The sequence below is a fragment of the Capsella rubella genome, unplaced genomic scaffold (genome assembly GCF_000375325.1).
Source record: "Capsella rubella cultivar Monte Gargano unplaced genomic scaffold, Caprub1_0 scaffold_7, whole genome shotgun sequence".
Taxonomy (NCBI): Eukaryota; Viridiplantae; Streptophyta; class Magnoliopsida; order Brassicales; family Brassicaceae; genus Capsella; species Capsella rubella.
The window spans coordinates 10,266,392-10,289,488 of NW_006238917.1; the positions used below are offsets into that span (position 1 = coordinate 10,266,392).

The 23,097-nt window shown below is 34.5% G+C and overlaps 4 protein-coding genes and 2 pseudogenes across 6 annotated transcripts; all 6 read right to left on the reverse strand.

Annotated features, from left to right (window-relative positions):
- Positions 1–912: 912 nt before the first annotated feature.
- Positions 913–22,359, reverse strand: LOC17879755 (putative F-box/FBD/LRR-repeat protein At4g00315). Of its 3 annotated transcripts, none has more exons than XM_006285122.2 (4): positions 22,227–22,359; positions 1,664–2,615; positions 1,434–1,574; positions 913–1,355 (listed from the first exon to the last, which is right to left on the reverse strand). In XM_006285122.2, the coding sequence occupies exons 1-4, from the start codon at positions 22,229–22,231 to the stop codon at positions 1,068–1,070; spliced, it is 1,386 nt and encodes a 461-aa protein (XP_006285184.2). In that variant the 5' UTR covers positions 22,232–22,359; the 3' UTR covers positions 913–1,067. The 3 variants fall into 3 exon arrangements, with proteins under 3 accessions (XP_006285184.2, XP_023633935.1, XP_023633934.1); XM_023778167.1 differs by lacking the exons at positions 913–1,355; positions 1,434–1,574; positions 1,664–2,615 and adding exons at positions 20,281–20,601; positions 20,751–20,828; positions 21,185–21,866; XM_023778166.1 differs by lacking the exons at positions 913–1,355; positions 1,434–1,574; positions 1,664–2,615 and adding exons at positions 20,281–20,601; positions 20,688–20,828; positions 21,185–21,866.
- LOC17880522 lies at positions 4,415–6,264 on the reverse strand (annotated as a pseudogene).
- LOC17877948 (peptidyl-prolyl cis-trans isomerase FKBP20-2, chloroplastic) lies at positions 6,252–7,895 on the reverse strand. The gene is made up of 7 exons (XM_006282639.2): positions 7,797–7,895; positions 7,624–7,699; positions 7,353–7,537; positions 7,140–7,249; positions 6,918–7,026; positions 6,734–6,810; positions 6,252–6,431 (listed from the first exon to the last, which is right to left on the reverse strand). The coding sequence occupies exons 1-7, from the start codon at positions 7,843–7,845 to the stop codon at positions 6,309–6,311; spliced, it is 729 nt and encodes a 242-aa protein (XP_006282701.1). The 5' UTR covers positions 7,846–7,895; the 3' UTR covers positions 6,252–6,308.
- On the reverse strand, positions 8,026–10,558 carry LOC17877901. The gene has a single exon (XM_006285913.2). The coding sequence runs from the start codon at positions 10,371–10,373 to the stop codon at positions 8,139–8,141; it is 2,235 nt and encodes a 744-aa protein (XP_006285975.1). The 5' UTR covers positions 10,374–10,558; the 3' UTR covers positions 8,026–8,138.
- Positions 15,475–17,387, reverse strand: LOC17880479 (annotated as a pseudogene).
- Positions 18,071–19,655, reverse strand: LOC17878056 (putative F-box/LRR-repeat protein At4g15060). Its single transcript, XM_023778168.1, has 3 exons — positions 18,722–19,655; positions 18,492–18,632; positions 18,071–18,396 (listed from the first exon to the last, which is right to left on the reverse strand). The coding sequence occupies exons 1-3, from the start codon at positions 19,610–19,612 to the stop codon at positions 18,100–18,102; spliced, it is 1,329 nt and encodes a 442-aa protein (XP_023633936.1). The 5' UTR covers positions 19,613–19,655; the 3' UTR covers positions 18,071–18,099.
- Positions 22,360–23,097: the final 738 nt, after the last annotated feature.

Genomic DNA, 23,097 nt, shown 5'->3' on the forward strand with positions numbered 1-23,097 from the left:
CTGCGGAATGTGGGAATCCTCTAATGCAACACCAAATAAGAGTTAGATAGCTCACAGTCATGTGAGAGTTGCAAACTGCAAAAACATATAAACTTTGTTTTTGATAGTAAATTTAAATATAATGTTCATATAAATGCAAGCGAGAGTCCTACCTATAGATAGTATATGAAAATCATCCACTGATGAATATCCTCACTCAAATACGAGTTGGGATGTTGATGAGCTTCGAGAAGAAAGTAACAACTCCAGGATCATCATCTTAAATTAGTTAATGTTCTAATGTGAGATGTATAGATGGGTGGAAACAAGTAACCTAAAATATAGATAGTATTCTAAAGTGAGATGTATTATGTATATATATAGATGGGTGGAAACAAATTACCTCGTCCGCATTGAATGATCTTATGCATAGCGAAAGCCGCTTGACGGATGTGATTGATCTAATAAGGTTGTTGGTATCAAGGTATATGGATTCGATGTCCGCCTACTCTATATTTACTGTTTACAAGATAGAGAGATATTTTGATGGTTTTGTAGAAGATCTATACTAGTCGGAAAAGACAATTAGTGGTAGTCTTCTTTCATTGTAATTTTAGGAAAGTTGGTAGATTCCATATAGCAATTGTAGGGGATGTAGGTTATCTGAACCCCGTTAACAAAGCTTGTGTCTTAGTTACTTTATGCTCATACAATTCAAAGTCGATCATACATGTAGTTGAATTAGTCACACATATGCAATTTTAGAGCGTATGATTAAATTATCTAGAAGAGAAGTATCATGGCACGAACAAAAGCTAAGGTTCTAAGGTTGGTGCTTAACTCAAATTAGTTTGTAAGATGGTGTAAGATCTATTTATCAAATGCATGTAGCAATAAGGGTTAATTAGATATAGCTCAAAGTCATATAAGAGCTACAAAAACAGCATGATCAAATAACTTCATTATTGGTTTAATTAAAATCCTCCATCAAAGTTTATATAACTATCAAGAATTGGGAAGAAACCACAAAAACTATCAAGATGATCAAAAGATCATCAAAGTTTGAAACCAGGAACTGATAAAGATCCTCACTCAAATTCAAATACGAGTTGGCATGTTGGTGAACCTTTAGAGAGTGAAAACTCCTGCATCGTCATCTCAAGTGGATCTTCTCTCCTTGGAGCGTCCTCAAACACAATTGTCGCAGTCTTTAAGGAACGAGCATTTTTCAAGATATATTTCATCAGACGCCTCTCTTGCTCCGTCGCAAACATCTGTCTCCACGTGAAAGTTTCAAGACTCGACGACAAACATTTAGGAACACAATTTAAATCATCCTCCCAGGAATCCCATATTTCGAAATCACATTCATGACCCTGATCAGATCAAACATGAGAGCTTAGCTTAAATATTAGTCAAAGTAAATTAAACCAAATTAAAACTAACAAACTTACCTCATCTTGAAAGATGTTCAGCTCTCGTAAATTAGGAGAATCGTTGAGTAGCCGCAAAAGTAACTTTGACCAATTTTTACCACATTGACATAACCTGAGATGTTTAAGCTGATTGAAGACAATACCCTCACTATATAACCCCTGCACACAACGGGGGAAAAAGATTATAGTAAACATTAAGAAAACATGGTTTAGTAGTGTTGGAAAATGATATTGATATGAAAACATACCTCTTGAGTATTTAATCCTGCGCATAATGTAAGACACTGAACATATATGATTGATGAAACAAACTTGTGAAAACTAAGGTATACTGAAACAACATCCACGTCCTCCAGGTTGGGCATAGGGATAGAAGAAAAGGAGCAAACATCAGCATCACTGACACCGTTATCAACAACTCTGAAGTACTTCAAAGAAGGAGTTTTTAACTCAAGCACACCAGCATCAATATATGATAATATCCTAATAGTTAGTCTCAGTAAGGACGGGACAAAAACCCACCATTTTCCCAAGTCGTCACCTTCTTTTCGTTCCAACTTTAGATCTTCAAGAACAGGGCAACATGAAAGAAGTCTGTGAAGAGCATTATGATCATCTGCGTAAGTCACACGTCGGAGGACTAAAGTTTTCAAGGACGGGAGAGATCCCATGCGAGGAACATCAATGACAACATCTTCTTTCAGCTTCAAGACCACGAGCCATTTGCAGATATACAAACTACTAGGCAACCTAGCAAGATCCTCCGTACAATGACAGAAGGAAAGACTTAACTTACGGATACAGTGAGAAACTGCATATGCAACCCATAGTTCGAAAACTTGAGGCTCAATTATTCGAACTAGTTGGATATTATTGAACTTGAGATGCAAGCTTTCGATGACTGGAGCTTTATGTAATGGCAAATTCAAACTTATGAAACGCTCTAACCTTTCGACTTTAGGAGCGGTATCATGGTAACACTCGTACTCAAGTTTAGGCAACCACATCCAAAGATACTCCCATCGTTTGGATAAAATACTTGTGCTAACTGCAGTTTTTGTTGGGAGAAGCAGTAGTATCTTCATGAGTAGTTCATCAGGTAACTGACTAATCTTGTCTTTATCTTCACAATCTTTACATTTCTTATTTCTGCTCATCGTTGATTCTTCTGTTTTCTCGAATACGAATCTTGGGGTCTCTCTGAATAACAAGAAGAACATAAGAAAATATTAGAGTGTTATAAGGCCTAGGCCGACAATATGTTAGTCTAATATTCATTAAAGTTAAATGTTTTTTTTTTACATCATTACAAATTATACGTCTCTCTTTGAGAAAGACTGGACTCAACCCAGATCTGGTGAGAAGGCAAGAGAGTTGAGAAACACTAGCCCACTTGTCCTTCTCAGTTAATTAAAAATTGTTTGCCTCAATATAATATATAAAAATTCCTTCAATTTAATTGTAAATGCTCACTCAACATTTACTCACACAGCAACTGCACATAACGATATCATATTCATGTAAAATCTAGGCCAAACATATATCCCCGCGTAGGAAGGATTTTATATACGTTACATATATTATGTAAGCCTACTTGAAATCAAACAAAACATTTCATGTGTATTAAATCTATGTCAGATCCATTTCTCTGATTATGTAAAATTCCTAATTGTATCAATTTACCTCATGTTCTTGACTGCAAAGTAGTACCAAACTGCATGAATTCTTGCTTTAGAATCGGTTGTGATCTCGCTTGCTTCCGAACTGTGAATTTTTTAGAACCACCACCTACCCTCTTTTATCCATTGAAATCGCCGCTCTCTCTCTTTCTCTCTCTCAGCATATGTATCTTGTTTGATCTGTAAACCCTATGAGCATTTAAATACCCTTTAAGTATTTTCAAAACGACGACGTTATGTTAAGAATAACTAAAACGTCGTCGTCCTATTTTATAAAATAATTTCCGCTTAAGCATTCGATACAGTTTGACTTACTTAAATACGGTGAAAGTATGAGTTAATCAAAATCTAACACTGTCAAACAAAACTTTTATGATTCTTATGATGGTCCTTTAGAGCAACATTAACCATGGGATTTTAACCCACTCTTAGCCTAAGATTTGTTAAGATTGGCCTCTCAAATCTTAGACTAAGAGTGGCTTAAGAGTCCATGGATAATGATGACCTTATGATAGATTCATAGATTGCCAGATTTCGTGTACAATCTTTAATAGCATTTACAATTTCCGTGCTATTATAATCTGTTATCAATGTACACTTTTTATAGTGTATGAATTGTCTATGAGGCTGGAGCTAAATGTTTCATGTGGCCCTCCCTCTTCTCTATGTATTTTTTTTAGAGAGCTATGTGTTCGTCAACTTGTTCAGATTTTGGCATTTTTCTTGTCTTAGTGAACAAGTAGAGAATGGTAATTAATGACATGCATAATGTTGAGTAATATTGATGATGAGAATTAGGGATGTTAAAAAGAGCTTGTAAGCCCTGTTCGATTCTGACTCTGACCCTGTTCAACTCTTAATATAAAAAGACTTTGTAAAATAAATATTAAATGGCTGAACTCTGTCCAGCCCTGGCCCTTTTTTTTTTCTCTGAAAAAACAACAAGCCTTTGTTCTGTTCTGTTATTTTTTCTAACACAATTTCTTTTTCTGAATAAGAAGTTAGGTTATTAATTAGTAATTATATTTAAAAAATTCTCAAAAATCAAAATACAATATAACGTAAACTGCAACTTCTAATATTAAATACAATATAAAATATAAATTTATTAAAATTCAAAATTCATCAAAATCTGAAACTTAAATATATTCAATCGATCTAACAAGTCCCTGAAAAATAAATAAACGAACAATTTTAGCGAATTATAAACTTCTTCGTCAGATCATTTGCATAGTTTCGAAATGGAAGATATACAATGGTGTAAACATTAGCATTTTGAAGTTTCCATCAATATCCTTATCACATAAACTCTGAACTTGATTCAAAATCATATCTAACTTGAATATTTGTATTAGATGAACTCTTTATGAGTAACTTAAAAATGAGTCTCGAGGTCTCTATAGGCCCTATCCATTTTCCTGTTTCAAGAAATAGAAGATGATGACTATTGCTTGTCGGTATGATAAAAACATCTAATGCATTTTAGATACATACTTTTTAATATCTTTCGGGATCTCTATCGCAGAGATATCACTTTTGCTTCTACTTTGTAAATCCAGTTCTCTAGCCTCCTCTCTGATAAAGAAGCACCAGAGTTACAGATCATAAGACAACATAGATCACGTATGTCTTTCGAATCTTAAGGTAACAAGGATCAAATTTTCCAGGTCCATATGAACAGTCACACAGAAAGATGAAAGTAAGAAAGGACTAAAATGTTGGGACTAACCTGTCTTCTGCGAAGTAAACATGTCTGCGACTAGACTGACCCTCAGTACATTGCAGTGATGCAGTAAGCTTGTCAATTTTCTACAAAAGGTAAGAAGGAACAAAGAGAAACAGGGATAAATATGATTGTGACCAGAAAGCTCTCGGGCTGTGATTGAGGAAAGACAACTTACGTTTTTCTCACTCTGCCATTTTTGGAACACATATCCTATATCTTAGGTCTTCATTATCATGACCTCTTCTGCAGAGTATTTATTTACCTCATCCCTGAAAACAATAACTTTGTCAAAAATTTACAAACCAAGAAGAAGAAGGAAAAACCATGAGAGTTGGTCTATGATACAGTGAAAATAGAAAATCAAACACAACGAATTCGATATGCTTACTTTGATCTATGATATCCATCAACTGTTTTACTATTGATCATCTTAAAGTTGAATTCATCTGGATTCTTGAATGCTGCCTTCTGTCTAAGTATCTACAGTAAATAAAAAAATAAGAACGGTGTTGTAAGAGACGCTGAACTCTGCAACGCGCTAGCTAAGAATGCAATCAATGGTTTTGCGTTTCTTGAGCTATCTCACACAAATCAATCAGTCACTCCCTTAAACCAACAAATGTCTACTTGAAAGACTCCACAAACATACATTCCTAAAGCCCTGAGATCTCTCAAGTCTCAACAGCAGAATCATAGCAGAGATACAATTGTAAGCAGAGAGAGTGTTGTAGTACCTTTAAAGTGTCCTGCTTTTTGTGAAAAGCTTTAGCTCGGATAACATAATCCTTATGCTTCTCGAGGATACCAAACCTCTTCCTCGCTTGACTGATACATATAAAAATCCAAACTTTAATAAAGAGTGGCAAGCAAACGAAGAAAGAACAAAGGACAAGAACAATGATAGCTTACGGTTGAGATCGTTCCTTGTGAGCAGGCCGTGGAACACAATTACGCAGCGACGACATGTTTGATACGCTGCAATCACAGTCACGAAGCTGTAAGAGTAAGAAAGCTTAAACAATACTCGAGTTCATGAACTTAATGAATTGAAACTACGAATAGTTTAGGGTTTTTGGGGATAAAGAAAACTGAACTCGAACCCTCTGGCTAAGTGTAAAGGTTTAATTCTAATGGAGACAAGAACGAGGAAATCTCAAAACCCTACAGGACCAAATTGACGAAATAGAAGAGACGACACGGAGAAAAAGAAAACGAATTGAAGCAGAGATTGTTTACAAAAGAAACAGAGATATAGGGAATAAAACAAAATGCTCCGAACGCTTAGAACGTGATCAACCAAAAGTGAAATATGATTATGACAAAGGTCGAAACTTTACAATACATATTCTTTACCTCTCTCTATGTAATTTCCACCTCTACAAGAAACCCTCCCATAACATAGAAATGCCTAAGCAAAGAAAGAATATTTGGTTTTTCTTGTTTCTTTGCAGATTCAATAAAAGCTTAGTCATGCAGATCACTTGGAAGTTAACTGCATGTGACATCTGAGTAGAACCCTATAATTGTCCTCCTCTCACAATTCTGGATGCTGAGCAACTCCACATCGAAAACTTCAAATTGCTTTGAGCTGAAGAAGGTCGAAGGTCCCACCTGATTAGAGCCCAATGATCGAGAAATGAACTTTTTTGGTCAAAAATATGATCAACCAAGGTGAAAACAGTGATTATACAGTACAACATTAATCTACAACGGTTAGCATATGTCCCTAAACGAGCTTCGAATGTCCTAAACGAGCAGGTTCAAGTAGTAATTCCATTTAAAACATAGTTGATAGAGATGATGGTCTATTCAATAAAATGTCTCTGCAAAAGTTTACTACTAATCAAGTTTACAGTTCAGAAACATGTACACATAGGAATTGTGTGTTTTAAGTATATCGAGTATGAACTTACCGGAGGTCCCAATTCTGGAGGGATGATGATCCTTCTTCGCCCACCGGGCTTCATGTCACGAATTCCCATTTCAAATCCTGCATCATCAATATCCGCAAAAAGCAATCTTCAATCTCTTTACTTTCAGAGAAGATTCATCAATAAAATCATATTATTAAAGGCAAATTAATGTCTTTTAACTTGCCAGGAACAAGTGCATTGGTTCCCATGCGGATTCTAGCAGGAGAGCCTTGTATGTAAGTACTATCTATTCGCCTTCCGGACTCATTGTAGCCAATGTAGTGAAAAGTCACCTGTCGGAATTACCATAAAACACAATGATGTCCTCAATTCCATCCAAATAATTCCATTAATGATCTATCTAACTTCGGATAAGCTAACCAATGGAAGATAGAGAAAGTAGTACCTGCTGACCATCTTTTGGGCAATCACCTTGACCAACATTGAAATCCCGATATATGAGGCCTGAATCAGCCTTTACGAAATTATCTGAAGCTACAACCTTAACCTCAAAACCTGCACTATATCAGCAAAAACATAAACACAAACAAAAGGACAATAAGTTCCTATAAGAACCAATACTCAAAAAAACAAGAAACAGTGCAATAAAAGCTTAAACCTTCTCTAACAAAGTTTGGAAATTCGTCAGGAGCGTTGTTCTCTCTCTGTATCCTCTTGTTCTGTTCTAGTAACCGTCTCTCATCATAAGGGCTCTTGGATTTAGTCTTCGCAGATGAAGATAACACCGGAAACAACAAACACGGCGAAGTAGCCAATAGATAAACAACACTCCTCCGACTCGAGCTGCAAATTTTTAAAAAAACCTTAGCTTTATCTCCAAAATCAAACCAAAAAGGAAGAAACCCATCTCCCAAAATTGCAATTTTTACCTTTGGTCTTTTGGTTCTTCACTCAGTGAACAACATACCGAGCGTTTGCTACGAGATAACGACAGTTTTGTTTCACCTACAAGATTTTTTTACAAGCTCAGTCTTATTTGCCCAAGAACCCAGCTTACTCAATCGGAAGAGCAATGAAAGTTTTGAGAGAGGGAAGAACTCACATAGAACTGTAAGTCTTGGATTGAGCGGAGTAGATAAAATCATCACCATAGCTTCTCCCCCCGGCGATTCCTGCAGAATCCAGTTTTATCCCAAGTTGTTCTTCTGCGTTTGATTTCGTGGATAATTAATTTTTGCCCCCTATATTTTCACTGTATTATAATTTGGACCCAGATAGTTCCTTTTCTGTCCAATTCGTCCACGTGGTCATAACTTTTGACTCCACTCTAATAAGTTAAAATTTCATTTTATTCAAACAAACACTCCAGATTCTCATCAACAATGCCAATAGATAAAAGTTACAACAATAATACAAGTAATGAAGGAATAAATAGTGGTACGTGTCATCTGAAATGGCTGTTTCTGATCATACCAGGGCCGCCTCCTCCTCTTCCTCTGGGTTGTTCACCGGATATGAGTTTCTGCAACCGGATTTGTTCCCGGAATTTTGCTATGAACTCCCCCGCTTTTCTATCAACCTCATTATGGTCATGACTTGCATTGCTTTGGCTTTCCCAAGCAGCTTCTTCTTCCCCCTCTAATGTTACTTGAGGTTGCTGCTCGGCCTCGGTCTCGGTCTCTTCCATAGCAACCTCATCTGGCTCAGATTTAGCATGAGTTTCTGAAATATTCTCCTGGTGCAGTACAATTGATAGTTCTTCTTGTCGTTGTCTTCTCGATTTTGTTCTTCCTCGGCTTTCTACTTTAGCTTCTGGTCGATCATCAGATGAATCTCCATCTGTCTTTTGATTTTTCCCATGGCGATCAGATCTTATGGTCCTCACAGACTTTCCTCTCAATGATACATTACTAGAAGCTCTCCAAGAACGTGGTGATTCAAGTCTCGGACTGTTTGATCTCAATTCCTTGTCATTACCACGAATGTCCGTTTTCCAGGGCTTATCGGAATGCACAGTGTCATCTTCTAACTTTCTTGCGTCATCCTTCTCCGGCAAACTGTCATGTCCCCCTCGTGAAGAATGCATTGCACGCCTTGAAGCTTTAGCATTCGTTGGTTGGAACAATACATCTAAAGCAGGAAAAGATTCGCTGAATTCCTCATCTTTTGCAGAGTCTTCGGCTGGTAGCTCCAGAGAGTCGTGACTCCTTCCCTTTTTGGCCCTCACATTGTTATTGTCGGCCTCTAGACCTTTCCCAATATTGTCTTCAAGCAAATGGATATCACTCTTTTGCTGAAGATTCCGTCTCCTTGTATCAGCACCACCAATGGGAGATGAGATGGACTCAGGAGGATAAGATCTGCGAGACTTGCTCCCTCTCCGGGAACTTTCAGCAGTCAAATTAAGTGACTTAGATCCCCGTTCTTTCTTACTGAAGAATTCTGTTTTTCTGTCTCTGACTTTTCGCCCCTCCAGTTCATCTTCAAAACCCTTCCTTACATCCTCCTCTAACAATGAACCATCACTGTAATGCCGAGAATGCGAGGCACGCCGGTGGGTATCATCAGTTACAACTTCTGGTAAACGCCTGTGAGTAGCTTCGATCACTAATTGTGGCGATGGTGGAGATGGAGACAATGGCGGCGACAGAGACAAAGATGGCGATGGGGGTAAGGATGGCGAACAAGACCGTGTTGAACCCTGAAGACTCTCTTCCTTGACCAATTCTTCCACATTTGAGTTTAGTGACTCCTCAGAAACAGAACAAGAAGGCGAGAATTTGTTCTGAGTATGGGATGCAAGACTAGTTTGTGATGAAGAAGAAGATGTTGAATTGCGAGCCGCAAACTGAGTTTCATCAACAGATTGAGGGTAAAACTCTGAAGGATAGTTGTCTCCCATGCCCATCATTTCAGGACTAAAATGCCATGGAACAGATGGAGTCGGAGCAGCCATGATGACCTCATCAGGCAATAATGACTCAGCTTCCCCACTTACAGCTCCATCACAGATATCATCAGGAGCTGCAGTAGAATCTCTCAAAGCTGACCTTAAACTCCTAATCGGCAAGCCTAATGGCTGATGCACAACATGACCATCAAGACCATAAGCTGGTCGAGCAACCACAACCTTAGATTTGCCCTGAAAATACTGCGAATTCCAAGCTCTGACTTCGTTAGTTTTAGTACCATATTCAGACGATTCTTCCAATTCGCTATCAACAACAACAGAAGCTCGAGCATTCTCATTAATCGAACGAGTCTCACTCCTCACATCAACAAACTCGCAAGAATTGTTCTCGTCAAACTCTTCATCAAAAACCGAAGAAACCTGGAAGATTCTAGAAACATAGGACAAGGAAGACTCATCTACACGGCTCATCCTTAAATCAACAGAGGAATCAACATTCCTACGGCTAAACAAACCATAAGCAACAGCAATGCCGACGAACAAGAGGTGAATGAGTTCCCAGAACTTGGTGAGAACAGTCTCACCGACGAAATCAGGAGCTTGGGAAGGGAACAACGGCAAGGCGAGGAGAAAGAGAGCAAGTAGAACAGACTTACAGAAGAATCCACCTCCGCTGGATTTAGACCGGGGCTGAGTGGTAGACGGCGGCGGTACTACGGCATTCGGTGGTGGAGAGCGAGGCTTGGTGTAGGGGTTGGGAGAGGCCATTGTGGAATTGGAGAGATGTCTGAGAGTGGGAATTGGATAATTAGGGATTTGAGTGGATGCGTAGGATTTGGGTATGTGAAGGAATGAAGAAGACTTCGAAGCGACGTAAAAGACAGATCTAACATTAAAGCAGCTGTGAAAGAGAGAGTGAGAATGGAAGACTGGGCTCTGTGACTTTATCTCACTCTTTAAAATGATTGATCGTTCGCCTCTCTCTCTCTGTTTAATTATTATATAAAAAAAAGTAAAAAATAATAAAAAAAAATGTGTAGATACGAAGATCCGACCCGAACCCGATTCAAAAAATCCAATCTGAACCCGAAACCTAGAAATACCCAAACGGATTCTATATTTCTAAATCCGAAAATCTGAACCCAAATTCGAACCGAACCGAAACCCGAATGGATATCCGAATACCCCCATAATATATATATATCTTATTATATAAACCTTGGTTTTCAAAGTCAGACATTAACAAGATAGTGACACGTGTCAATTATAAACGATAAGATGTTGACACGTGTCGTAACTAATTTTGTTAATATTTAGATAAAATAGAAATATTATTAACCTTATCAAAAAGGGAAATATATAAAATAAATATTATAAGGAATTATAGATTAAAAATTATTAATAAAATTAAACAAATAACGTAATTTCAGTTATGTCAATTTGGTTTATTAATAAGATAGGTGTTCAAAAAAAAATTAACAAGAATATATGGCGGTTTTTGTTTACAGAAGAAAATTAAGGTTTAAACTTTGATTTTACAATTAAATCAGGTTATTTGTTGGTTTGGATAAATGATAAATAAGAATTATGGTTTATCTTTATAAATTAAAATTATGGTTTAAGTTTAACAATTAATAAGATAGGGATTTAAAATTTATAATTAACAAGAATATATGACAGTTTTTGTAAATTTAACAATTAAACGAGATTATATGTCGAAACTTGGTTTTTAAATTTACTAACTCACGTGCTCATGATAAGTGTCAAGTAAAAATATAAGATGTCACAACATATTATATCTAATTTTGTTAATATTAAGATACAAATAGAATTTTTAAACAACATTAAAAAATAATTATAAAAAATTAAAGAGAACTAAAGAGAAATACCCTTTTTGGTGTACCCCTTTCCAAAAATACCTCATTTATCTATTAATTTTCAAAAATATCCATGTTTAAATATGAGAAATTATAAAGTTTTATATAGTTTATAAGGTATTTCTATATAATAACTACTACTTGGAAATTTGATACAAATATTTTATATGTTTTAAAAGGTTTTAAATCGTTGTTACAAGTTTTATAATGTTTTTAAGTGGTTTCTAAAGTGCTTATAAGGTTTTTAAAAGGTTTTTAAAATGTATTTATAAATTATTTTACGCTATTTATGAAAGATATATAAAAATATAAACATATATAAAGGTAATTTAAAAATTTACACACATATTTGGATAAATTTCAACATTTATAGTAGTTTTTTCATAAAGTTTGAAATAGGGGTATTTTTAAAAATTGGTATGGAAAAGGGATATTTTTGATAAATTAAAAAGTATAAAAATTGATATTTCTAAAAAAAATGTTTAAGCTTATATATTTAGACACAAATTATCTTTCTATGTGTGTAAATTTCAAATACCATATAAATACCTTTTAAAAACATATAAAAACTTTGTAAAACTTATAAAAACCTTATAAAAGTCTTATAAATTCCGTTTAGAACCTTTTTAAAACTTTATAAATATTTTTATTGAGTCTCCCAATAGTAATGATGATCTAGATGTACCTTATAAATTATATAAAAGTTTACAATTTTTCATATTTGAAAAGGAATATTTTTAAAATGGATAGAAAATTAGTATATTTTTAAAAAGGGGTACACCAAAAGGGGTACACCAAAAGGGGTATTTCTCAAAAATTATTTTTTAACTATTGACCTAATTTCTGGTTTTGCGAGTTATAGGTTTTACAATTATAAGGGTTATATGTTGAGTTTATAAATGTGCATTATAGTTTAGATTTTATAATTAAACGAGATTATTTATCGGTTTGGGTTTATTAAAGAGGAGTGAGATTTAGGTTTAAACAAGGTTATTACTCAGTTTGGGTTCATAAAGGAGAATTAGGATTTACAGTTTACAAATAAACTAGATTTTTCAGTTTAACTAAATACATAGTTTTATTCATGATTTTTATTTTATAACATGTTATATTTGTTTAATTTTTTATGTATGAATGTATTATGCCATTGAGCAATTTCATTGTCTAAAACATAAGGGTGAATAAAATACTTTTTAGCTTAAATTAAAGATAACAAAGTTCAATATAAATCGTAATATAGTAATTTTAAAATAATTTTTAAAAAAATATGTAGTTTTTTATAATTCGTATTTGAAGGATTTTTTAATGTTTTCCTCAACAATACTATAATTTATTTTAGAATCTTTATGTTTATTTGCGTTGTTTATATGAAGTTATTTACAAATGACTATATTTGTATTTAACATCATATTTTAGATTGATGTTAATTTGAAAGAACTTTACCATCATATCAAATAATAATTAATTAATTTTCATAGTCTGAGAATGATTTTTTGAAAAATTGAAAGTTAAGAAATAGCAATTTTTACAAAATGGTATAATCATGTTTTAGAATTTTTTAAAATATTTTAGCAATATTATGGTAATGGTGAATAGCTCCCAAATAGCTCCTAAATGTTTTGGTGATTGTCAGTTTGACATTACTAGATTTTTATAATTAACGTCAATAACGAATTTTAAGCGAGAGAGAGAGATATATACACGTTTATTTGAAACTTCAAACCAAATAAAATCTCTTCCCAAATGAAATTAATTTCTCTTATTTTTTCAAAAAAAAATTAGAAATTATTTTTTTTATAAATTATAATAAATTTTAATTTTAATTTAATTTTAAATAAACATAACCCGTCCATTGGACGGGTACTAAACTAGTATATATATATAGGGTGAATTAAATTTTTATACTCAGTTGACTGAAAAATTAAGAATATAGCATTGATAAGTGTATAATTAGTTCTCTCTCATCAACTTGTATAAGTGGACAAAAATATCCTTTTGGATCAAACAAATTATTTAGCGAGATAATGATATAAGTATCGACAATACTGTTTATCAAATACATAAGTAAAATTATGTTATAAGTTAGATGAATAACTATTGAATTACCATGATAACAATATATATATACGTATAAGTTTATAAATATATCGTGTTAAATTGTTTTGTATCCCGATAATTTATGATTTGTGTGATAAGTTTATATTTACCGTGTTAAATCTAAATCCTAACCACTATTTTATCAACTCAAACCGATATATAATTTCGTTTTAATTGTAAAATCTAAACCCTAATCACCTATTTTATCAAACCAAACCGATATATAATTTTGTTTTAATTGTAAAATCTCAACTCTAACCACTATTTTATCAATCCAAACCGATATATAATTTTGTTTTAATTGTAAAATCTAAACCCTAACCACTATTTTATCAATCCAAACCGATATATAATTTCTTTTTAATTGTAAAATCTAAACCCTAACCACTATTTTATCAACCCAAACCGATATATAATTTCGTTTTAATTGTAAAATCTAAACCCTAACCACTCCTTTATAAACCCAAACCGACATATAATTTTGTTTTAATTGTAAAATCTAAACCCTAAGCCCTATTTATAAACACAAACCGATATATAGTTTTGTTTTAATTATAAAATCTAAACATCAAAAATATATTTAACCATGTTTATTAAAAATATACATATTTTGTTTCATTATTAAAGATAATTTATTTGTTAAGATAATATATTATTTTTTAAATGTATAATTATATTAATCGCGCTAACTCAGTTATCAGCTAACTTATGATTATAGGGTTAAAATTGTCCAGAAAAAGCAAAACTAATTATGGAATTATCTTTAACATATAATGAATAAAACTTTTATCTAGGTACATACAATGCAATTTCCCATATATATATATATATATTAATAATATATATCTATGTGTAATAATCTAATGTCAAAATTATCCAATTTTTGTATATTTTGATTGTTTTAAAGTTATAAACTCTTTTTAAATAAATTTAAGTAAAAAATTATGTAGGTTTTGAATTAGTAGTTTGGACATATTTGGATACTCAAATTTTGAATTTTGAGTATTCCGGATAATCCGAACCCGAACCCGAAATATCTGATCCGAACCCGAAATATAAAAATATCCGAACGGGTTTTACATCTCTAAACCCAAAAACCCGAAAATCCGAAATATCCGACCTGAACCCGAATGCCCAGGCTTATCTGGTGGTGGGATATTTTTTTATATTTATATCCTATTTTATTATATACTTTATATTTTCTAAACTCTTAAAAAAACTTTTAATAACCATATTTTCTCAAAAGCTCTGCAAATAGAGTAGAACAACATATAAAAAGTAGAGGTAAGAAAAGAGATCGTGGGGGAGGGTAAATAGACTTAAAGGAAATAATCGAAGGCTACGAATTAGAAATCAAGAATAATATTAGAGGAAGTAAGACATATACGTACTGTGTAGTTTAGGTTTGGAATCAATATTGTTTTGGAGAATGGCGTTAGTTTCTTCCATCTGCATCTCCATTTTGTCATTTATAAAAATAAAATAAAAACTGTGAGAAACACAGAAAAAGAGATGAATATGGGTTTTTTTATTTTCTATGCTATATTCGTAAAACGATGAATTGACATCCTACCAAATTTAAAAAAAACTTAAGGATCTTCAGTGAATCAGCACTAGACTCGAAGGATCTTTAGTATATCTCTATAGTTATTGGGAGCTTCTTCAGCAAAATAATTTTTCAATGGGAACAACTTAGTTCAGATTCTTAGTTACTATGTTCCTTTATTTTTTATTTTTCTCAAACTCACGTAAGAGCTACATAACAGCATGCACAATGTTTTTCATGTAAGAGCTACATATATAATATCTTCCTTAGAAAAAAAAATACATAAAATAAATAAAAAGTTACATCTTGCGAGGGAAGTAGTATAAAGAAATTCAACACAACTGAAATATTAAATATACTTCAAGTTACGGGAATATTTGTTGGATGCCCAATCATCATCACTTCCAAGGATACAAGAGCAAGAACAAAAGAATACTCTGTTGAGCCCTCTGAAATAAGTTGGGAATGGACAACGACGCAGGCATCGAGTGCAAATTGGTCGGGAGAGAGAGATGTTGTGAAAAATCCAAACATGTTCCAACCTCGGCCGGCTACTTCTATATGTAGTGGGGTACGAGTACATAGTGAACTCTATTGGGTACTTAATAGGTTTCATGTAAATATCTATCCCAAGTAGACATTCAACATGAAGAGTCGTACAACATTCATCGCATTTATAAACCGACAACTTCCTCTCTTTTATGCTGCCTTCACAGATCTCACACCAACCTGGTTGACCACTTGCTTCTTTCCCATCATAAATTATGAGAGCGTGAATGTCATGGTTATACCTTACCTTGTATGGGATGGTAACGCAACGAAAACATATAGTATAATCGCATTCCATGCAATTTAGGATTGAAACTACACTTTTGTCTTGACACATTTGACACCATTTCTCCTTTTGTAGATCCCAAGGTAAGAACAAGGGATGTTCGTGGCCTTGATATATAAATGGTTCGATAATCGTTGCACACCGTAGGTCTAGCAAGAAGCTTGTGTCTCCTATACGATGCTCGTAATAGAAGCCAGTACTCTTACGGTTGCATGCACTACAACAAAACTTTTTTATGTTGTTACCAGGTCCTTCGTTGGCAGCATTTAGTGTAAGTGGACGTGGATGTAAGGGATGTCGTATCATCCGTGGAGCATTTGCACAACTTTCATGGAGAATGAAGTCGCAATCCCAGCATGAATAAAATTGACCTTCATAGATGGGAAGGATACACCCTCGACAATAATCATATTCATCATAATCTTCGAAGATGTCAAGTAGCAAACGGTGACTATGAAATGGATGGAGTATTATTCCATCAGCTATCCTCTCGAACGGCTCACCATCATCTATCTCATCCTCTTCTTCGGGTACTCCTTCGAGATTTTCTCCATCCCACACCTTAGGATGTAATGCACATTTTGAATGAACAAAATAAGCATCACATTTTTTGCATGAGTATGCACCATAGTTGTTGTCAACTTGTTGCCGACAAACTCCACAAGAAAGTTTTCCAGATGGAAGAGAAGAGGCAAATGAGATACGGTGGGGGTGACGGGATATTCTTATGACATGTGGGAAACCAATACAATCTTTATGGATTACGAAGACACATTGGATACAGATGTATGTGGGATCAAACTTATTAATCAGACCACAAAAATGGCAAACCAAAGAAGATTGTGTAGGGAAAAAGGTGAGAGGATGGGAAGAGAATGAAAGGGGTGTGAAGGATGTTTGATCTCAAGTGGAGACTCTACGCATTCTTTGTGGAACTTTCTTTTACATTGGAGGCATTGATAATAGCTTGTGGTGAGCCTTTCGTCATCGCATGCACGGCATATGAATGCTCTATAATCAGGTTCTTTGATGGACAAATTGAAAGGGACTAAAGGGAGCTTACAGATACCATAGAGGTTGCAATCGATCAAAGATTCGCCTTGTTGATCGTCTCTTCTTGTACTAGGCGGGAAGTGAGGGGAAGAACTGTACTCGTGAAAGTTATCATCAATATCATCCCTGTCCGCTAGAAACAACACTCGCGCAGTGTTACGTGCAAGAGGCTTCTCTAAACACTGGTTATGAAATTTGTTACGTGCAACGGGACAGAAAAAAAGAGGTTGAAGAGGGTCACTAGAATCCATGGCTAGTGGCTCATTAGAAGAGATTGGATTGTCGTTTGTTTGTGTTAATGTGTATACGAAATATGGTTTGTCATCCATTTCCACCTTACGAAAAATACCCACAGAACTCATGGTTGCTACAATGGTGATTGGGGTATTTGGATTTTTGTTATATTCTTCTTCTTCTTCTTCTTCCCCTTGTATGAAATATATTAGCCAGCCATTTGATATATATAAAACTTGTTAATACAGCTAAACTTGTCATTTTATAACAATGACTTTAATAAGTCGTTCCTTAATATTGATTTTTTTTTTGTTGCCGTCCATTATTGATCCCAAATCGCTGTACAATCTTTTATAGTTTACTTGTACTATATATTTCGACCAGAGAAGAGACCGTTTTATCAGGATCTTGTTTCTAAAGATTAGTTTGAATTGAAAAAATTAAACAAGAAGCTATCTAATTATGTCATCTTAATTACATTTTATATATTCCTAAGTTATCATCTTAATTACATTTTGTTTATTTATATATTCCTAAGTTATCATCTTAATTACAGTTTGTTTATTTACAGATTACAGTAAATCAGTTTTTTTTTTTGTTAAGTCGAATACACAGAAATTTTTCGTACCATATTATTTCCATATATTTAATAGATTAGATTTTAAACTAGATATACACAGCTAACTTTGGTTGACTTGTTATATTCTTTGCATATTATATTGTAAAATCTTCAATCAAATACGAGTTGGCATGTTGTTGAGCTAACTTTAGCTGTATATATATTATAATAGATTTTACCATATAATATGCAAATAATATATGGTCGATATAGTAAATGAAAAAACATCCTCTTCAATCAAATACGAGTTGGCATGTTGTTGAGCTTCGAGAAGAAGGTAACAACTCCTGGATCATCATCATCTTACGTTTATCCTCTGTCTCTGGAGTAGACTGATGAAATAAGATAGCCGCAGTCTCTAAGCAACGAGCATTTCTCAAAATGTACTTAACCACATCTATCTCTGTCTGCGATCCATGTCTCCCTTTCCACTTGAAAGTTTTGAGACTCGACCTCAAACATTCAGGAACATAACTCAGTTGATTCTCCAAGCTAACCAATTGATGATCCACACAACTATCTTTATGATCCTGCGATCAAACATGAGGGATGGTTTTGGCTTGAAGATCAATTTCACTAAGTTAAACCAAAATGAAAAAAGGACTATATCGAAAGAACGACTTACATCATTCAGATCAATCTCTAGCCTTTGTAAATTAGGAGATTTTTCGAGTAACGGGACAAGTAACTTTGACCAATTTGTATCACATAGACAGAGCTTCAAATTCTCAAGCTGGTTGAAGACAATACCCTCACAATTCAAAGCCTGTACGTACATGATAGAAACATAATAAACAAATTACCTAATGTTCTAAAGTGAGATGTATATATATAGATGGATGGAAACAAAATTACCTCGTCCGCATTGACTGATCTTACGCATAACGAAAGCCGCTTGACAGATGTGATTGATCTAATAAAGTTGTTGGTGTCAAGATATCTCGATTCGATATCTGCCTCCTCTAACATAGGCATATCTTTAAAATCGTACGAGTAGCTAGCAACATCTCCACCTCCCCAATCATAATGTGTACATAATTTGAAATACTTCAAAGAAGGAGTGTTTATCACAAGCTCATTAAAATCAACATATGTTGCAATCTTTAAGGCTAGTCTCTGCAAGGACGGGATGCATAAATTCCATGTTATAAAATCCTCGTAATCGGGCCAATTAAAATCCTCTCTAACTCGTTCTATAACTAGATCTTCAAGGACAGGGCAACTAGAAACAAGTCGTTGTATAGAATTCTCATCAAAGTAAGTCACACGTCGAAGGAGCAAAGTTTTCAAGGAAGGAAGATTAGCCAAACGAGGAACATCCACGAGTATGTAGTCTATTAGTTTCAAGACCACTAGCGATTTGCAGATATACACACTACTCGGCAATTTAGTAGCACGGCAGTAAAAGCTAAGGTTGATGCTTAACTCACGGATGGAGCGAGAAACTGCAATTACAATCCACAGTCTGATATCCTTAGACTTAACTGATCTATTCTTCAAGTTTAGACGAAAGGTTTCTATGACGGGAGCTCTATGTAATGGCATATTTAAATTAACAAAATCCCTTAACCAGTGCGAGTGATCGGTGTACTCGTACTCAAGCTTAGGCAACCACATCCAAATAAACTCCCATCTCTTGGACAAAACACTCGTGCTTACAGCAGTTCTTGTCGGAAGAAACATTAGTACCTTCAATAGAAGTTCATCGGGAAACTGGCTGATCCTGTCCATCTCTTCACGTAACATAAACACAACCTTGTAGAAGAAGAGTACACAAAGACGCGAAACCGAAGAAACCCTAATAAAAATCAATGGAAACAGATTTATATGATGAGCACGCTTCATTAGGGCCGGCCGACTCTAACATATTATAGGGCTTTTGGGTCAGTCTATAATTATTTAGTCCTTGAATTAATTATTTCAATGAATAAAATTTATGGAAATTGTGTTTATAAGAAACTTTGGGTATTAAGAAAAAGAAAAAAGTGAAAGCTGATGTGACCAACTGACCATTATTGCAAAAAGAAAAAAAACAAAAACAAAAAAAATATATTTTGTTATATGTTGAATTGTTCGTAGTGGTTATATGTATGTTTGATAAAAATAAAATTCTCCATCAGAAATATAATACAAGTATACCATTTTTTTTAGTAAGTTTTTGTAATACGGATATATAGAATTATCCATTGTAAGATTGTAAGAGAGGGTGTAAGATCAATCTATCAAATGCATGTAGCAATAAGGGTTAATTAGATATAGCTCAAAAGTCATGTAAGAGCTAAAAAAAACAGCATGATCAAATAGCTTCATTTTTGTTTAATTAAAATTCATTATGAAAGATCATCAAAATGTCATATAACAATCAAGAATTGGGAAAAAAAAACCATATAAAATATCAAGATCATCAAAAGATCGTCAAAAAAGGTACTGGTAAAAAACCCTCACTCAAATTCAAATACGAGTTGGCATGTTGGTGAACCTTTAAAAGAGAGTGAAAACTCCTGGATCATCATCTCAATTGGAACTTGTCTCTCTGGAGCGTCCTCAAACACGATCGTCGCAGTCTTTAAGCAGCAAGCATTATTCAAGATATATTTCATCAGATTCCTCTCTTGCTCCGTCGCAAACATCGCTGTCCATTTGAATGTTTCAAGACTCGATAACAAACATTTAGGAACACAATTTAGTTCATCCTGACAGAAAACCAGTGGATCAAGCTGGTTCCATATATGATCCTGAGATCAAACATGTGAGCTTAGCTTAAAGATTAATTGAATTAATTTAAACCATATGAAAATCACTTTAAAGTTATCAAACTTACTTTTTGCGTATAGACTTCCAGCTCTCGTAAATTAGGAGAATCGTTGAGTAATCGGAAAAGTACCTTTGACCAATATACACCACAATGACACAACTCCAGATGTGTAAGCTGATTGAAGACAATACCCTCACAATATAACGCCTGCACACGACGACAAAGGATTCAACATTAAGAAAACATTGTTTAGTAGTGTTCTATAAAATGATGTTAATATGAAAACATACCTCTTGGGTATCGACTCCTGTGCATAAGGAAAGCCGCGTAACGAATGTGATTGATGAAACAAATTTGTCAAAACCAGGGTATATTGAATCAATATACACCTCCTCCAGGTTGGGCATAGTGTTAGAATAAAAGGGGTAATCATCAACCTCCTCAGTAGCACTCTCATCAATAATTTTGAAATACTTCAAAGAAGGAGTACTTAACATAAGCTCACTAAGAGCATTAGTTCCTAATATCTCAAGAGTTAGTCTCTGCAAGGACGGGACATATACCTTCCATGTTCCAAAATGGTCATCTCCACCTCGTTCCAACACTAGATCTGTAAGAACAGGGCAACTGGAAAGAAGCTTGTGAAGAGAATTCGCATTTGAGTAAGTCACACGTCGAAGGACCAAAGTTTTCAAGGAAGGGAGACATGCCATGCGAGGGACATCGATGAGAACCTCGCGTTTTAGTTTCAAGATCACGAGCGATTTGCAGATATACAAACTACTAGGCATTCTAGCAGAATCATCCGTACAAGAAAGGAAGGAAAGACTTAACTCACGGATACAGTGAGAAACTGCAAATGCAACCCATAGTTCGATAGCGTGAGGCTCAACATTTCGTATACAGAGCTTGAGACGCAAGCTTTCTATGACTGGAGCTCGATGTAATGGCAAACTCCAACTTATAAAACGCTCTAACCTTTCACATTCACCATAACGATAGGAACAACCGTACTCAAGTTTAGGCAACCACATCCAAAGATACTCCCATCGCTTGGATAAAATGCTTGTGCTAACTGCAGTTTTAGTTGGGAGACGCAGTAGTATCTTCATAAGTACTTCATCAGGTAACTGACTAATCTTGTCTTTATCTTCACATTTTGTACATTTCTTCTTTCTGCTCATCGTTGATTCTCTTGTCTTTGGCTTAAGCACTTTCTTCTCGAATACGAATCTTGGGGTCTCTCTGAGTAATAAAAAGAACATAAGAAAATATTAGATTGTTAGAAGGCCGACAACATGTTAATCATCTTAATTTAATTTTCATTAAGGTTAGTTATAAAAAAAAATTTGGTCTCAATAAATATCAATTCCATAAGTTTAATCTTAAATGCCCACTCAACATTTAATCAAACAGCAACTGCACATAATTGATACCATATTCAATGTAAAATCTTGCAGCAAACATATATCCCACAAAGGCTTTTAGATATGTTTCATATATTCAGTAAGCCTACTTGAAATCAAACAAAACATTTCATGTGTATCAAATTGATGTCAGATCCATTTCTCTGATTATGTAAAATTCGTAACTCGATCAACTTACCTCATGTTCTCGACGAGAAAGTAGTACCGAATTGCATGAGTTCCTGATTTAGAATCGGATTTGATCTCGCTTGCTTCTCAATTGTGAATTTTGTAGAACCACCACCTACCCTCTTTTATCCATTGAATTCGCCGCTACTTACCCTCTTTTGTAGAACCACCACCTACCCTCTTTTGTAGACTACTCTCTCTCTCTCTCTCTCTCTCTCTCTCTCTCTCTCTCTCTCTCTCTCTCTCTCTCTCTCTCTCTCTCTCTCTCTCTCTCTCTCTCTCTCTCTCTCTCTCCACAGGTATCTTGTTTTATCAAGAAACCCTAGGAACACCTAAATACCCTTTAATTATTTTCAAAACGACGACGTTATTTTGAGAAGAACTAAAACGTCGTCGTCCTATTTTACAAGATAATTGCCGTTTTAAGCAGTCAATAACAGTTTGACTTACTTAAATACAGTCAAAGTATGTGTTAACCAAAATCTAGCACTATCAAACAAAACTTTTATGATTCTTTGGATGGTCCTCCGTGATAGATTGCCAAATTTCCAGTAAAATCTTTAGTAATATTTACAATTTCCGTGCTATTATAATCTGCTATCAATGCACACTTTTTTGTAGCGGCTGAATTGTCTATGATGCTGGAGCTAAACGTTTCATGTGACCGTCTTCTCTATGTTGGAGCTTCAAAACCAAAATCACACTTATTATTCTATATTCTTCTTTAGCTACGGAGGTATAATATTCATTCTTCTTCCATCAAACGCTATCCCAACCCTTCGGTTTCCGAGGATATTATAGACTGGGTACTGGGTACGTACACCGTTCCAAAACTGAAAGCTAACTAAAAATCTATGCAATTTTATATTTTAAAACGATGA